The sequence below is a fragment of the Cydia amplana genome, chromosome 11, assembly GCF_948474715.1.
Source record: "Cydia amplana chromosome 11, ilCydAmpl1.1, whole genome shotgun sequence".
Taxonomy (NCBI): domain Eukaryota; kingdom Metazoa; phylum Arthropoda; class Insecta; order Lepidoptera; family Tortricidae; genus Cydia; species Cydia amplana.
The window spans coordinates 3,882,776-3,901,398 of record NC_086079.1 but is presented as its reverse complement, the minus strand read 5'-3'; the positions used below and the strand labels follow the sequence as shown (position 1 = coordinate 3,901,398).

Below are 18,623 nucleotides of genomic sequence, written 5' to 3'. Positions count from 1 at the left end.
CTCGATTCAAATTTTTACTTCACCTTTTAACACTAAGGTTCTATTTCCAAAAAAAAATTCTTTGAGGGGTTTTCGGCTCTCCAATCATTCAATAATTTCGATTTCTTTATTCCAAATCATATTGGCCGATTCCCCAGGTAGTTAAGTCATAACGCGCATATCGGAGAGCATTGTGCGATTTGTGCGCGTCTATTTCGGTCGGTTCTCGTAAATGCACTAACAATAGGCCAGTCATTGCCCGACTGCCCGAATGCGTGGAGTTGATTTATTGAAACGATTAGCGAAATTCGTCATATTTGATGATGATGATGATGAGGATGATGATGATGCTCTGATCCACATGATAGCTGATCCACTCTCTGGAGTGCGCCCTTAGGTGGCTCACGTACCCTCTCTTCTTGCTAAATACTCGAGCGCATTTTGGGCACGTCAGCACACCACCTATATAATTGTAGGAAATTGAGGCCATATTGAGGAGGTCATATTTATTTGTCTGTTTGTAACCGGCTAACTAGAGCGGTAGAAAATGAAACTAGGTTCATATAGTAAAACAATATAATATTAAAAATATGTACAATAAAATAAAGTAATTTTCGTCACTACGTAAGCCTAAACAAATAAAATATCGTCACTGGCCTTAACGTTCTTGCATCCCGATCTTTGTCGAACCAAACGATCAATTCTGGCCGCGGGTGCTACCGCATCAGCAAGGTCCACGCAGAGAAAAACTTCAGCAGCAAATATCCATCAAAAGAAACTGCAACAGTAATAAGTACCTCTTCAGTTTTAAGGCAGAAGTAAAGGCTGCAACAATCGTACGTTCTTAGACGTCGGGTCGGAACCTAACCCAAGCCTCATTTCGTTACAGGAAACTAGTGACGTACAAATAAGACTTGGATTAGGTTTAATTTTAGCAGTTCCGCTTCATCAAATGCCACAGTTTGTAATGTAAATGCTTGATTTTCTGATGAAAATATATAAAATTATTTAAACATAAACAGAAACTTAATACTATATATACAATTATATAAATATTACCTGCATTAGTGGCAGCCTTCGTATATAGTTTTTAGTACAAATCATAAGCATCGAGTCTCATTTAATAAATAAAATCAAAGTTGTGCAATTTGCAACAGAATTCCAATTGAATATTGATGAGAAAAAACAAAAGACGGGCGAATGGCTTAGTTTTTATTTTACAACCGGCCAGTGCGCGCGGTGGCTGCACTATGCAGGTTTGCCATGTTACATGTTGACTTGCTATTTGGTGTTGCTGATGCATTTATCCAAAAAGTTCTAACAAGACTCGTGTCTGATGTCATCATCTATAGTAAGAAATTCTTTTTCTTCCTCCTGCCCTAATCCCACGTTGTGTGGGGTCGGCACATGTTTTTCTCTTACGTTCTCCTCTATCTTGCGTCACCTCAGCACTCCTTCCTTTCTAATATCCTCTTGCTCTTTCACCCAATCCATCCGCTCTCTGTCCATCAACATTCATCCCTAATATTATTTTGCCTGTATGACATTCATCCCTCCTCTTTACATACCCATACCATACTCCTCATCTTCTCCGTTACCGGTGCTACTTTCAAATCCTTATTAATCCGATATGGATATGTGGAGTGACGATCCTTTCTCGTCACTCCACATATCCATCACAACGTTCTTTCTTTATTCTCACAATTCTCACATCATCATGAGAATTACCTACTCTAAAAGTCCGACCTCTGTCTATGGATGTAGGTACCTATTTATCAAAACGATTTTTATTTCAAATCGATAATATTCCAGGTCTTAGGGGGGCCTCAAAACATGGTACCTACGAGAAAATGTAAGTCGTAATGTAATGCAAATTAGGCCTTCTTCATACGGGAAGTGTATGACTCGTGACCGGTAGTAAGTTTTGGTTTGGTTCTGCCGAATCGAATGTGTTAAGTTTCACTATATAACTTAATTATAGTTCTTTATGGATCATTTGATATCTTTCAGCACTGACTTTACTGTAGTTAATACTGTGTAGTACACGTAGTTTAACTACGATACGCTAACCGTTTGGCGCGCGGCGTGATTGGCCATTAGCAAGTTGCGTTGGCCCAGCGCCAAACTGCCCAACTGATACACCTGTGTTTTGTTCTTCTGCAGTTCAGTGGCAGTGGCAGTTTAATGGCAAATCGTACACAAGGAGTGAGTCTAGAGCTAGAGCCACTGGGTCTCTTTTAACTGGCGAAACTGTCCCATGATAACTGGCTTTAGACTTCTTGTATTTTTAGAGTAATTGCATTTGCCACATAGTTGCAATTTCCCTTGCTGAACTTATGATTTTGTCATGATAATTCCTACCATTGTTATTGTTAATAAATTTAAAAGATGAATGCTTTAGGAAAATGAGATCCCCAGGAGTGAATAAAACTGCCAGGTCAGCGCTGATCTTGCGATGTGCGAAGAATATCAAGTAAAAGCCAAAAGAAAAAAAAACAGAAATTAATTACACATATAGTGGAATTTAAGTAGCTCACTTTGTATGTTTACATTGAAATAGAATATAACCACTATGTTTATTGTTTACGTTTACACTATACCCCATTCAATACCGAACCTTTTGGTGACTTAAGTCCCAATTAACTTATAAACGAATAAAAAGTATAATAGTGCGTCGTCTGAATAGCAATTAAGAAAAGATAAGGCCGCGATATAATATAGCTGATGAGATGCGGGTGGACGCGCCCTAACGCTAGACACATTCATTCATTACTTCATTTACATTTTAATATAAGGGTGTGAATGCAAATTTGATTGTGTAAATTGGTGTCATTGTTTGAAGAAACGTATGCTGCATACAGATTATAGATATTCATGGCCATTGATATAGTATAAAGAACTGGATACCCAATCAGCCGCCAAAAATGGCCCCACAAAAGTGATGTCAAAACAGATCATGCATTACTTTTTCGTTTAGTCTTGTTTGAAACGCTCAAATGTGAAGTTGTCAACAATTACGAAATGTGCCGTTAAAATATGTAAAAATAACAATGATAAAGCAAGGAAAAAGAATGGAATGTATTTCTTTCGGTTAGTTCTTTGGATAGCATTACATAATTTATGTAATCTGGTGGTAATTTTATGGTTTTGAATAAATTAATTTGTTAGTACCAAAGAAGGGATGTCAAGGAACAAAATTCTAATGAGTCGATGTGAGGTCAATATTTTTTTATATTTTTATATGGAATTCATAAGAAATAATATTATGTTTAAATTGAAGATTTCCAAGAAAACCTATGCGACGTGCAAAGTGGACTGCTATTTAATTATAGCAAGAGATAGGGGTGATGCAGTTTTAAACAAGGCAAAACGGCACTTGTGTGTTCGGCCCATTTCCCTGTTTCCGACATATACACCACCAATAAGGGCTTATATCGACTAACTGTAAATGCTAAACCTGTCGGAACACAGTGACAACCACAGGATTTTTTTTATAAAGTATAGGTAGACTTTATAAAAAAAATCCAATCAGTATCTAAATTTCCCCGTGCACCCGTGCTATGAGTAAATGTAGATCTTAAATACACAGTTATTTAATAAGTAGAAATTATTTCAAGGAAATTAGTATTTAAAGACGTATACTTACGAATTAAAAATTTAATTTGTTTGAATTTGAACCACGAATTAATTTTATTTGAGCTCCCGATTAAATTAAATTTGTTTTATTTATTACTTCAATTGATTTTCCTGTACAGTAATACATATTAAAGTGTACCAAAGTGACTCCATTCGTTCATTATTCTCGTTTGACGTTGTTTGACGTAAATACGTTACGTTTAGTGCCATCGGACTAAATTTTTTAACAGTGTTGGTACTTATGTTTGCAAATTTGACACTTAATGCTTACGACATTAAGCTCTTTTCTGTACGAAACATTTATCTTGACTCAAAATTTACGTAAGCGTTTTTATCATCAATGCAAATGGTGCGAAACGTCATTGGGATCCACATTTCTTGACGTTTTTGTTCTGCTTTGTGTGTCTATTTCTTTTATATTAAGTCAGTGTTCATGGCCCTTATTTTATGAAATTCTAACTGCATTAGGGCTCATTTAGACGGTTCGAGAACTCGCATGCGAGTTTCATTACATTGCGTTATTTGGTCGGTCGGCTGAATTGATGTTACATGAATGGTCCGCAATGTAACTAAAATCGCATGCGAGTTCGCGCGCCGTGTAAATGAGCCCTTACTGTGGCAACCTAGGTGACGTTCGATAATGCAACTGCAGTTGACATCCGAACGTCACCTTAACGCCTTTCATTCCCTGTCAATTTCCTTGATAAAATGAGTGCTGGATTCGAATCGCTGCCGCTGCAGTATTGCAGTATTTTATCAAGGAATTTGACAGTAACATCGTCCGCATCAAACAAAGAGTAGTTTATTTTATTATATAGGACACTTAACCCACAACACAAGCCTTATTGTGTTTACTGTGGAGTTAGTCAATTTATCCTAGAATATTTATGGTCACCTATAGTATCCACAACGAATAACGACCTCATGTGGTCGCGAAAGAGAGAGAGAGTGTGGTCGAGAGAGTCATGAGGAATCGAGAAGGAAGAAGAAGAGTATCCACAACACAAGCATTATATGGGGCTAGGTCGATCTGTGTAAAATATAATAGTCCCATACTCACAGATGGCAAACAAAATACTCAAGTCTAACAGTAATCACAATGTGAACATTCCAAAACCATTCTCATGCGAAACTTGTTTAATCTTAACCCAAAGGCATTCCGCAGGCAGAAACCGGGGGCCAAGCCAAACGCAGCTTAAAAAGCCATCTGTCTTCCCAATATCTCAACCCAGCAATCAAGCATACTATTGAGTCATTCAGGATGGCAAAGTTAAAATATATCCGGGTTTGAGCTTTAAATGTAAAAGTTACTTAATATTTTTAAGAGTAAGGTTCAGTTAAGGATTAAAATAATGGAAATTAAGATTGTAGAAAATGTTCTTTATGTTACAAGGAGTAAGGAGTAGAATTCGGTTGAAGTCAAATCGATATCTGGTGAAATTTTTTAAAATAACATTTTTTTTTATATCTGGTCGAATTTTAACTTCGGACAACGGGTACTCACAAACAAAGAATGCTGGAAAAACATGAATAGATGCACTCCTTGTGTCTATAGCTATACCTAATCTTTCTATACGTGCTTGGTCTATTCAATTTTTAGTCGAGCTTTGAGACAAGTTTACCTACTTTTTTCTAACCTTGATGAGAAACAATAAGAAACATATGTAGGTATAGGTGAACCAGGATCTATTGAGGGTGCGCCATGTTGGGGAATTTCACTGGAACTAATTTTTTCATACTACACTGAATTGTCACCCTATACATGAGAATAACAGCGCCCTCTTGACAATTATCATATATTACTGGTCAGGCTATACTGGATGTTTATTAGTGCATACAAACTTAATATACAATACATACCTAGAAACAAAACATAATTAAATAACTAACCTACAGGTACTTATATGAATAAGTTTTATATTAATATAATAACGATACGTAGAGACTTAAAAACAGTCTATAATATCTTCCCGAATACGACTATGATATTGATATGTACTTGTCATAAGTGAACTTGGAGGATATAATCAAACGGAGACGCCATGTCTGTAATTTTCTGTACAAAACAGTCTGCCGATTTTTGCGGGGGAGGGGAACGTCAAATGTATGCATAACGTAAAAATAGCCATGTCAGATAAACGTCAGTCCATACATTGTGTATGACCGTTGGCCGCCTATTCTCGACAGAGGGGAAAGCCTGTCAATGGCTACTCCGTTTAGTTGTATCCTCCAAGTAAGTGAAAATTGCTACGATTGTAAATAGGTTTTGTACTTGTTACTATACTGGCACTTAAGATGATTTGACAATAAACGTCAGTCAGCAATAAACCGGCTTTCAATTACTACATTGGCGACAGGATTTCGGATTTTATTTGTGTTTTCAGTTAATATATCGTGCTCTTTAGTACTTCAAAATGCCCTTCGGGAAGTTAGAACCGTTTGACTTAACATCTAAACAGTGGCCGGCATATATCCGTAGAGTGCAACAGTACATATATGGTATTAAATGAAGTGAAGGACGAACTGAAGGTGCCCCTGCTGATAACAGTTGTCGGGGAGGCCACGTATGCTCTTATGAGTGATTTGTGTTCGCCGACACTTCCTGAGGCTAAAACATTTGCAGAGCTGGTAAAGTTATTAACCGATCACCTAGAACGATATATTAAAATAAACTTTTAACTAAACATTTTAACAACTTAACACAGTAAGACACAACAACAAACTTTAACACAACTAATAAGTACCTAGACTACTCTGGCTGGCACTAAATACACTTACTTAGCTAGACCTGTGGGCCCGATACCAAAGTGAAGTAAACGAAACAAGCCGTCTCCGCGTGTATATTGGATTGCCCCAAACTACTATGCCGTAAGTTAGAATAGTGTGAAATTAACTAAAGTAACTTAAAAAAACGTCAGACTGACTGTATCTGTGTCAATATCATTCAGTCACAGGTCACAGTGTTCACCACAACAACGCATGCGACCCAATCTGCTGGTTTAATCCTGTTGCGAATAATTCGGGAGCTGTCAATGTCGGTTCCAAATCCAACAGGCGGGTTTACACGCTGGCAGATTTATGGCGAACGCGATGTTTGGTGATAATAGTGGGATATAATTAAATTTTGTAACACTTTAACAAAGCGATGCATTTCGATGCGTGGACAATGATATTATATAACCATAGATATGTTATACTCATACTTGAGGAGCACAAAAAATACTATCATATTTATTTCTGTGCCTACGAAGAAAACTGTTATTTTTGATTAATTTTCTCATTCCATCCGTCTTTGTCACACTGGTTGTTAAACATAAGGTCGTCTCTTTCTCTTTCGGTGTGCGGGAGCTCGTTAGCATGTGCACATTTCTCGCTTGTCCAGCCGCGACTAAAGGCAACTTGTCCAATTTGTCACAAGGTAAGCGCTTCAATTTTGGAACGCCTATAACCTATCTTGAGTTATAAATCATTGTGCGTGGGTTCAAAAGTCGTCACATTGAAAACAATAAGAGTGATTTTTATATCCACTGCTTTACCCCAGCTTCTCTTTTTCCATGGTATCCTTTCCTCCCTTCCCTGATGTCTCCATACCAAATTTCATATAAATCGGTTCAATGGTTTAAGCGTGAATAGGTAACAGACAGACATACCTACAATACAATACTCTTTATTGCACACCTCACATACACGTAGTTTACAATAAATGTACAATAACATAAACAAAGACAATAGAGGTAACAACAGGCGGTGTTATCGCTTAAGAGCGATCTCTTCCAGACAACCTTTGGGTATCGGAGACAAAAGAATTAGAATATACGGTAGGTGACGCAAAGAAAAAATAGTACCTAGTTACTTTCGCATGAATAAAATTAGTATGGATCAGTATAGATTATAAATAAACATGTAGCTTTAAGCGCCATTACTCATGTCTCCTGTCACAGATAAAACAGGAAAACTAGCAAAGCTACTTAAAAGTAAAAAAACATTATAAGGTAGGCGCGCTAATTTCCAGTATAATTTGATCCTCAATTAGTAACAAATATGCGTAATTGTAAGTCAGGCTTAAGCTGGTGCTGCTACGAGGGGCGTTCAAAATATTCTCGGTATTGATATCTTACAACCTCTTCTAAAATTTCTTTCGTTACTGGCCGCTAAGGTTTATTCATTGACATTAAAAAAAAGTATAATTCGAACCGAGATGTTCTTTTGTTTTTCTGCAATTGCTGAACAAACATGAACATCATGTGGGAATTGACAATGTTAACTAAATTAGAACATCGATGCGTGATAAAATTCTTGACAAAACAGGGTAAAAATCAAAAACCATAAAAGAGGAAATGGATTGTGTTTACCGTGAGTCTGCTCCTTCTTTATCTACCATTCAAAAGTGGTCAAGCGAGTTTAAACGTGGAAGGGAGAGTGTTGAAGACGACCCTAGACCTGGCCGGCCTGTAGTAGCTACTTCACAAGAAAATATTGATAAAGTGGAAAAACTTATATTGGAAGATGGTCGAGTGAAGGTAAAATCTATAGCACAAGTAACCAATCTCTCTATTGGTACCGTACATGATATTATCCATGACCATCTTAATATGTCAAAAGTAAGTGCAAGATGGGTTCCGCGAATGCTGACTCGGCTTCAAAAAGACATGCGTGTAGCTTGTTGTTTCGATTTTATTGACCTGTGCGGTGAAAATCCTGATGAGGTGCTGCAAAGAATAGTTACTGGAGATGAAACCTGGGTTCATCATTATGACCCAGAGAGTAAACAAGAGTCCATGCAGTGGCACATTAAGGGTTCAGCTCATCCCAAGAAGTTCAAGGTCATCCCTTCAGCTGGCAAGGTCATGGCCACGATATTTTGGGATTGTGAAGGAGTATTACTGATCGATTATAAAGAAAAAGGTGTAAATATCACAGGACAGTACTACGCTAACATTCTACGTCAATTAAAGGATGCAATCAAAGAAAAGAGGCGAGGAAAGTTAACCAAAGGTGTTATGCTTCTGCATGACAACGCCCCCGTCCATACTGCTCATATTGCCAAGGCAGCTATTGTTGAATGTGGGTTTGAAACTGTTACTCACCCACCGTATAGTCCGGACTTAGCCCCCAGCGACTTCTTTTTGTTCCCCAATCTTAAAAAGGATCTGCGTGGAAATAAATTTTCCGATGATGAAGCATTGAAGGCGGCAGTGGAGGAGCATTTTTACACCAAAGATAAAAAATATTTTTATGCAGGATTAAAAAAAATAATTGATCGATCTTTTAAGTGTATGAACATAGGGGGGGAGTATATTGAAAAATAAAAATATCAAACTTTTCGTACTTGTTTGTTTTCATTCTCATACCGAGAATATTTTGAACACCCCTCGTAGATATGTAGTTATCAAGCTTTGCGAGTTGAAGCGAGATTGTTATTATTATCACTCAGCAAGTATTTGTCTCGAGCAAACCAGTATAATTTAATTTTAATCCAGTAACTTTATACATAGCGTTTTCGTCAAATCCTGTAGTTCAGATTTTTTTGCAGACTCGTTTATGATATTGGTCCACTGAATAATCCAAGTTTGTGATCTCGAGTGCTGAACGCAACTTTGTTAAAAATCGAAAAGAAACGCGAAACGGATTATATAGCGTATATTGAATTTATTTACTTTTGTCTATCTTGATATAGTATAAATTCAATATATGCGATATAATCCGTTTTAATAGTTTTATTTCATGAGTAACTATCGCGGTAACCGAAGACAATATTAAACGTAGAAGCTAAAAAACCGGCCAAGAGCATGGTCATGCTCAGTGTATCAAAAAATGTGTACTTATCTAAAAACAGTCAAACAATCTCTGTAAAATGCAATACGTATACGTATACGTTACATACATCGTTATCTGCACATACTCTAACCGCCAAAGAATATTTTGAACATGATTCACAAGAAGGCAAAACCATCAAAACTGACAAGTCGAGTAGAGAGTCTTTTAAAATTAGAAAATACGTTACATACCTACATAAGGCTATTCAAATGAAAATCTCCATCCGGTTTTTCCTCTCATAAGAATATAACCTACCTACTTTTTAATTTTTAACAAGCAGAAACGTCTGCGACAGATGCTATTAAGCTTAGAATAAATTTAAAAGTGGAAAAATGACTGTCTGTATAACCTACTTATTCTAAACCAGGAGGATAAAGTTTAAGGAATCACTTTCCAAATTTCTAAACTTTTTTCATTAATCCTTAAATTTTTTCATGCGGAAAGCTACGAGGAGAGACTATTTTAACAACCAACTGCTTGGTTATTCAGGCAACGCCGTCCATTGGACGGTTGACTAGGGTCCATATAATTGACAAGTATGACCCATTGACACTTTTGGACTCAGCACCGTAGTTTTTGGCTACGCGTGGCGCCTCATTTGCTCACTATCGGAATAGAAAGTTTTTTGGTAAATAAATACTTGAAGATTCCCATACAGTAGGCTTTTTAGGAAACCTTGGCAAAACATGAATTCAATGGCCATTCAATAGGTAAGTAGGTACTCTTATTTCTCATTAAAAGCATAAAACCTCCTGACAGTCATGTTGTTATACGTTCATCCGTCTGTGATGCACTCCATAATATAGCAATACATATCATTATGGCAGTAAGTATAGCTAATTTAGTCACGATGGCTTTACAAAGTTATAATTTTACAAGTTAAACATTAGTAAAGACTCTTTTCAATGGGCAAGCCGTTGTTCAAAAGTTGTCCAGTGTCGTCACTTTTAAGATCGTAATTTGTAACTTCTTAATAAAATACTTAGTACAGAAATCAGTAGATACATGTACGTTGTACATTTTAAAACAATATTGTTATGAGCGCATTTAACGGTCTTGGAAAGTATTTAAGTTATGCAGAAATGAACATTATACATTTTTGGCTCGTACCATACTACACGTACAAAGTCATGAAATATTTTCAACGTGAAATACTAAATTGCAGACGATAAGTCACAGTACTGACTTAACAATTGTACTCCGTATACAGTAAAGAGGGGGATACTTAGAATAGATAAAAAAGCTTGAAACTACATGTACATATAGGCCTATAAATAAATTATAGGCTAGAATTTATGAATAAAAACACCAGTTTCAAAAAATGCCTTTAGTTACAAAGATTAGGTCCAATCATTTTTTGTTTTCACTCCAAAGAAAGTAAGTAAGTAGTGTCATTCTATAGAACTTGCTAACTATGTAAACAAAAGTCACTACTAAATTGACATTCAGAGACAATTTTAATATGGCGGTTTGTTTACATATGTAGTTAGCAAGTTCCATAGAATGACACTTTGCTTTATGTACATATCTTATGGAGTCGCATAAGCTCTGTAGATAATTGCCTTTCCTACTTACCCTTACTTATACGTTAAAGCACCACCTCCACGATCCTGACAAATCCTCTTAACTCCAACTTGCACTAAAATAAGGGCTCATTAAGTTAGCACCTCGCGCCTCGTAATTGTATTATCCGGGTATTGCCCGGGTGCGGAGTCTATCCGAAAATATGTGTGTTTAAAAACTGTGGTTTATTAGAACTCTATAAATTGATTTTGACACGACAACGCATCTCCTTCACTAATACATAAACTAGTAACAGTATTCTAAATCTAGAAATGTATTACTGTTATCTTATCAGATATGCACAAATTTATACTCGTACTTACAAGCGATTTTCGGGCGATTGATGTCAAAATGAGATCAGATTGACATCAATATGTAAGTTTGTTCGGCCTCTATTCTATCTAACGTTACGTTATTAGTAATAGAGTCTATCTCATCTATGTATTTTATGTAATTAACTGGTTTAGTTTGACGTAAATAAATCTATTTTCTTTCTTTCTTTCTTTCTAATACAATGCGAGTGATATCATAAAGAATGTTAGAAATAGACCAACATTAACAGTTCCAACATATTTTGAACCGAGTCGCTCAATTTAAGTCATGCGCTTGGCAATTTTTTTTTGTACAAGATAAGACGCTAAGAAAATCTACAAATCTGCTGAGAAAAAGCCAATTTACATATCAAAATAAAATTAGAATTATGCAGTTACATTCTATGACGATGACTAAGAACTATCTAAAGGGTTCCAGTGCTGATTCCCTAACTCATAATAGCGGTTCAAGTCTTGATAAAATTGGCAGTTATCTTGGGAATGCCAAGGATCCCTCTCAAATGATAGCGATCACCCCATCAGTCACTATCGACGAAAGGGTTAACCCGGATCATAGACTAGGAATCCTCTAGACGGAGTTTAGAGCAATTATTTCATGAAACCGATGCTGCCAAAAATACTGGGGTGCGGGGGACGAGGTGAGCTAGTCCCGTGCCGTGATTGGTCCGTTCAAAGACACGGACGTCACACAAAGACACTTTGACTCGAAATGGAGTAAATCTACCGTATATTTGTGGCAGCGGGGGTAGCGCTACTATGCTCAGTCTGGAGGATGTCTTGTCTGTGACCCAGATATACGCGGGTCGGTGAGTTATGGTCATTGCGGGTTTTGCCGTTTTAAACTCCTGAGACTCAGAACCACTTGCCTTATTTTTGAATTTGCAATCTTTATGTTACCTACTTGAGCAAAAGCTCAAAATGGGATGTACAAAAATTTACATTTACGTTAATTTCTGTCAATATAAATAGTTGGTCAAACCAATTTGCCAGTCAGTAAGTAAGTTTTATAAGGCTGGTTTGTCAATTTTGGTATAGGAAGCTAAGATTTACAGTTAGATCTGTCAAGCCTTATGGAGATAACTGCGGTAATTGTGTAGATTACTCAATATTTTTATTATTATTTATAAAATATACCTTTAGACCTCGGTACCCTCGGCTCACTGTCATCTTAACAAATGTTGCTATTTAACCACACAACGCAGCGTAGGTACGGTGTCCACGGGGACCAGACCTTGTAAGAAATTGCATTATTATAGTTGGTCAAACCAATTTGTCAACTCTATCGAATGAAATTTACACTAGTTCTGGTAACTATACTTGGCAGCGTAGACTTATTAATTTTATCGCAGTAATTAATAATTATGAAATTATTTCACCAGTAATATTGTCTTCGGTTACCGTGATAGTTACTCATGAAATAAAACTATTAAAACGGCGTGTACTTATGTGTAATTGGGGGTGTAGAATTAATATACGCGATATAATCCGTTTTAATAGTTTTATTTTATTTCACCAGTGTTATCGACTTTAATTGTAATTGTAGGCCAAATTAATCAGTCGATATTATCAACTTGATACGGATATCTCAACGGTGACCCCACACGCTACCCTATCCGGAAGGGTAGAACCCCTGTAAGTGGACACCTGAGTGTACCGTATTTATTGCAGTAATTATGTTTTTGCATAAACACGGTGGGACGTTATTGACTTTTATTGTTTACTAGCGACTCGCCCCGGCTTCGCACGGGTTAAAAATTATACCTAAACCTTCCTCTTGGATAATTCTATCTATTTAAAAAACCGGCCAAGTGCGAGTCGGACTCGCGCACTGAGGGTTCCGCACCATCAACAAAAAATAGAGCAAAACAAGCAAAAAAACGGTCACCCATCCAAGTACTGACCCCGCCCGACGTTGCTTAACTTCGGTCAAAAATCACGTTTGTTAATTTGTATGGGAGCCCCACTTAAATCTTTATTTTATTCTGTTTTTAGTATTTGTTGTTATAGCGGCAACAGAAATACATCATCTGTGAAAATTTCAACTGTCTAGCTATCACGGTTCGTGAGATACAGCCTGGTGACAGACGGACGGACGGACGGACGGACGGACGGACAGCGGAGTCTTAGTAATAGGGTCCCGTTTTTACCCTTTGGGTACGGAACCCTAAAAAACCGCATCAAAATCCGTTGCGTAGTTTTAAAGATCTAAGGATACATAGGGATAGACAGCGGGAAGCGACTTTGTTTTATATTATTATTCCATCTGTATCATTGTCGTTTTCGCGAAAATGCACTACCGTCATTTTCTAAATTTGGCAATAATTATATTACGATAAAAAATAATTAGTTAATATTTTTAGTGACACGCGAGTCACGCGACATGTTTCGAAAAGTCTCCATTTTCAAGCACTAGCATGGTTCCATTTTTATCGCCTGTCACTATGCCCGTCACTTTCGCACTTACATACTTGTTAGAACGTGACAGGCATAGTGACAAGCGATAAAAATGCGGCCGTGCGACCGCCGCAGAGCATGAGAAGCGCGGGTAGCTTAACGTTAGCGTTAGTATGACTGACAACAATTTAAATTTAAAAAAACCTGCATACCTTAATTACAATTTATAAGTATTTCTATTTTGAATTTTATTTATAATGAATTGACATTGTTTTACTAGGATTATTAAAATTTTATTGCATGTACCTGATGTACCCAACTAGAATTGTAATTTACAAAAAAATTTGCATGTTGGCTTTATGTCGACTGAATACTGATTAAGACATACAAAATTGTAACGTATTATGGCAAATAAAAATTTATATTCTATTCTATTCTATGCTATAAACAATCAATGGGTATCAGATTCTGAAGTTATGATCCCACCAAAAACATAAATGTAAAAAAGGAGAGCCAATAAGTTTATTACAAAAATTATGCTTGGCTGTGGGCTTCGCCGCAAAAAGAATGATAGAAGGGTCAAAAGTGGCACCAAGTGGTTCGTGTAATATTACACTCGGCGCTGGCTAGCCAGTTCCTTTGCTTGAACTTGGCTTGACACGCCAGCGTGTCTAAATTCTGCCTTTATAACCACCCGTTATTTGTAACTTTTAAATCACATCAAATCCCATGTTTAAACTTTTTCTACAGGTAAGAGGCTATCATCGCCATTTTACCGATCAACGCTTCGTTAAGGAGTGTTATGCGCTTAATTGAAGTATCTAGTGGGTGTTACTATGGAGTATGGACTATGGACCGAATACTCCGAATGAATCCGAAGCCGATTGTTTTTCAAAAATTTGATAAGGAGTTCACTTGTTTTGATGCGACCTTGAGTTGTACAAACAGCAATACTTTTAACTGTACATCGGTGGACCTTATGCCTTTTGTAATAAGGTTTACGAAGTGTCAGTTAATAGTGTGGGCGATGGTAAGTACGCGCAGCAATAAGTGCGAGCGAGTTAATGATACTACTCTACTCTAATAGGGATGATAACATCAGTCATGTTGAATTTTATAAAAATCTAGTTACCTAAATAGGTAGATATAGATGGTCAAGCAGATCTTGTCAGTAGAAAAAGGGGCGAAATTAAAATTTTGTATGGGATGATACCCCTTCGCGCCTACATTTTTTAAATTTGCCGCCTTTTTCTACTGACAAGATCTTCTTGACCAAGTACCTATAGGAATTTTTAAATATTGTTTTTTTTTTAACTTCTAAAATGAGAAAGATGGTACTTTCGATCCCTTCTGACTCAGACTTTGACTGTCATGTCTGATTTTTGTCAGATGCGTATCTCGCTCTAGCACTTATTGGTGCGCTTGAGATGGCTAATTACATCATCACAGATTGTTAAATCAGAATCGGCCCCCTAGCGCGGTAAGCGTGGGAGTAAGGACCATATATGGGTCTAGTTTTCATTGTGTGTGGTCTTTACTGTTTCTTACTATTATTTTATGGAATATAGTACATGTATGTACCTACTAGTGGCGATTGTTGCAATTGTGTTTATAATAAGTGTTTCCTAAGTCAAAAGTATCTGTCTTCAACAAAAATAATGTACAAGTGTCTAAGGGGTCGGCAAGGCGAATGTGACACCCCTGGATTCGCAGGCGTCCTTAGATTACGTAAGCGCTTACCAGCAGGCAGACCGTATGTTTGTGGTGTAAAAAATCAGATTGCGAAAGTTCATTAGTTCACATACCGCTCCTTAGCTATGACTTATGACTTATGACAAAACGAACTTCAGTTTAGATTAGTTAATAAAATATTCAATTCGTTGATAATTCTGATATCTCTGATTTACAGACCCAGGGACCCATTTCTCGAACGATATTAGTCTAATATTATTAGTGTGTTCCCATGGCAACCCATACGATTTGACAGTTCGTGTACAAATAATATTAGTCTAATACCGATACCCGAGAATTGGCCCCTGTAGTACGCCTACAATCAGGCAGAGGTAGTGAACTATAGGTACGTTTTATAGGTGTGTACGTTCAGGGGTCGTGAATTAGTGCAGGTACAGTCGCCGATGGGTGCGTGGAGAGTTCTCAATGCTTAGATGCTTACAAATAATACCGTCTGGCGAGCGCCGTTCAAACTAGGGGACTTGGGTGTAGAGCTTTTTTGTGGTTTGTTTTTATTTGTGATGTATATGCGTGTAATTTGGGTGTAATGTGGTTTAAATATATAGATAAATATAGGTAGTTTAAATAGGTATACTTTGTTTGTTTATAAGGTCTATTCGTGTCTGCTTTTTTCTACTATCTATTAATTTTGAAAACTAATGTTTTCAGATAGCTACTATTAGTATATTTTTATTTATGACGCTGTTATTGTTTATACCTACATAAAATGCTAAGGCCAATATTAGTATGTTTTTTATGCTAATATCAGAAATGCACACCTTTCGAAGTTAAACTAACTTGCCTGTTTAGAATTCAGGTCATCTTTATTAGCATCACATCACTCTGTAAGTCTGTAAGTAACATGTTGCCGAGACAAAATAGATTACCTACCTATATAATTATTTTCATAAAAAAGCCAAACTAAATCTAAAGATCACTTTAATCAATAAGATTTCATAAAAGCTCTACCACTCACGCTGATAAGATAAGCGACACAAAATATCCTATTAGGTATTTATCAACCCAACACCACCAGGAAGCAAATTGCACAAAAGCTAGCATTATCCGCCCATATCGCCAACAGTCAAAAGCTGTAAACAAAAACAATTGAACTTTCACCGGTCTCCCAATGCGCACGGGGGCGCCCGCGCCCCGCGTCAGTCTGCCGGCGGAGCCCAACCGGCGCGCACGTCCCGCGTCCTAGCTCCCGCGAACTTCGCGAGTGTCGTGAACCTACGTACCATGCTCGCCCGTGCGCTGGCTGTGCTAGCCGCCGCGGCGCTCGCGCTCGCCGCCCCCGACCCGTGCTACGAGGACGGCCGCCCGCGCCGATGCATCCCCGACTTCGTTAATGCCGCCTTTGGAGCCCCTGTCGCCGCTTCCTCCATCTGCGGCCGCCGAGGCCCCGAGCGCCTCTGCGACCCTCCAGGAGATGATGAACCCGAGAACGCTTGCAGAGTCTGCGATGCTACCCGCTCCGATCGCCGCAACCCACCCACTCATCTAACTGACTTAAACAACCCTTCTAACGTTACCTGCTGGCGTTCGGCCGCCCTAGCCCCTGTCTCCTACGAATCCCCTCCCGATAACGTCTCTCTAACCCTATCTCTGGGCAAGAAATACGAGTTGACATACGTGAGCCTCCAGTTCTGCCCGAAAGCTGCACGACCGGATTCCGTAGCGATCTACAAGAGCGCGGATTATGGAATGACCTGGCAACCGTTTCAATTCTACTCAAGCCAATGCCGTCGTGTTTATGGCAGGCCTAATAAAGCTTCAGTGACATCTGCTAATGAGCAAGAAGCTAGATGCTCAGATTCCCATAGGATGGCCGGTGAGAGCGCAAGCGGATCTCGGCTAGCCTTTTCAACTTTGGAAGGCCGTCCCAGCGCTCCGAACTTCGACATATCGCCTGTGCTACAAGACTGGGTGACTGCTACTGATGTGCGTGTAGTGTTTAACCGTTTGCACATGGTGACTGAGGGTGACGAGGTGGATTACAAAAAGCAGGCAGCTGGTGGGACGCAGCACTACGCTGTGTCGGATTTCGCTGTTGGTGGACGGTGCAAGTGCAACGGGCATGCTTCTCGATGTGTTCCGATGAAGGGGGAGGAAGGTCAGCAGCAGCTGGCGTGTGACTGTCGTCATAACACGGCAGGCCGGGACTGCGAGAGGTGCAAGCCGTTCCATTTCGACAGGCCGTGGGGGCGAGCGACGGCGAGGGACGCCAATGAATGCAAAGGTAACGTACGCTGTTTTGTATTTTGTAACCGATAGGTACCCAATCCAACTATAGTCCAGTACTACAACCATGGTCCACAAGGACCACAAGTTCAATACAAAGGTAATTATTAATTAAGTATGTTTTAAACACGTGTTCCATCAGAAATATCCTTCCATCAGAAATATCCAAATCATAAATATCAGAAATATCACAAGCCTTCCATCAGAAATATCCAAACCAATTCGAATTGATTTCTCAATCAATAAGGAGCATCACTCAGATTTTAAAATCTGTTGATGATTTGTTTTTGTTCTCGGTGCATTTCACTCGCGTTTATATATTTAATCAAATCAATAACAGTTTTTAAGAAATCGAATGGAGCCGCTTCTTGTGGTTACGGGGAAGTGTGTACCGACATTATGCAAACGGTAACCAACGCACATTAGATCGCCATTAAAAAATTTTACTTCCTGTTTTAACACTAAGGTTCAATTTTCAATTTTTTTTGGCGTGGGGTTTCTGTTTGCAAAACTACGTATTTTATATCCAAGTTCAATGGATTCGATGCACGTTTCTGTTTAGACCCACGGAAATATTTCCTTAAGATTACTTAGTCGTAAAATTATAATTAACATCATTACGATTATCGGTCGGTACTCGTACTTACATACATAGTGTTCATATCTAAAAGTAGGTACACTGCTTAAGTAACAAAGAAAATACACATTAAACATAATTAGTTATACAATTTTATGTTACGCCGTAAAGTTATAGTCCAGTCAACGTAGTACTTTATCGCAACAATAAATTCTTCCGTCAATTTGTCTGGATGCAAATTAAAAGATAGTCGATGAATACATTAGGGTGACCCATTTTATTATAATAACGGAGAAATTGATGAAGAAGGTTTCAAAATTGAGTTTGAAATATTGTAGGCAACCTAAAAA

General features: G+C 38.1%; 1 protein-coding gene and 1 long non-coding RNA gene across 3 annotated transcripts in view; one reads left to right on the top strand and one right to left on the bottom strand.

Moving 5' to 3' along the window:
- LOC134652055 (uncharacterized) overlaps positions 1-18,623 on the bottom strand; it is a 65,538-nt gene that overhangs the window by 36,729 nt on the left and 10,186 nt on the right. The window lies entirely within an intron of this gene.
- Positions 16,542-18,623, top strand: part of LOC134651940 (netrin-B-like) — a 273,691-nt gene continuing 271,609 nt past the window's right edge. Inside the window, exon 1 of one of the 2 annotated variants that reach the window (XM_063507068.1) lies at positions 16,542-17,694. In XM_063507068.1, coding sequence (XP_063363138.1) covers positions 16,695-17,694 — 1,000 coding nt within the window. In that variant the 5' untranslated portion in view covers positions 16,542-16,694. The remainder of the gene's footprint in view (positions 17,695-18,623) is intronic. The other variant, XM_063507067.1, reaches the window with a different exon arrangement.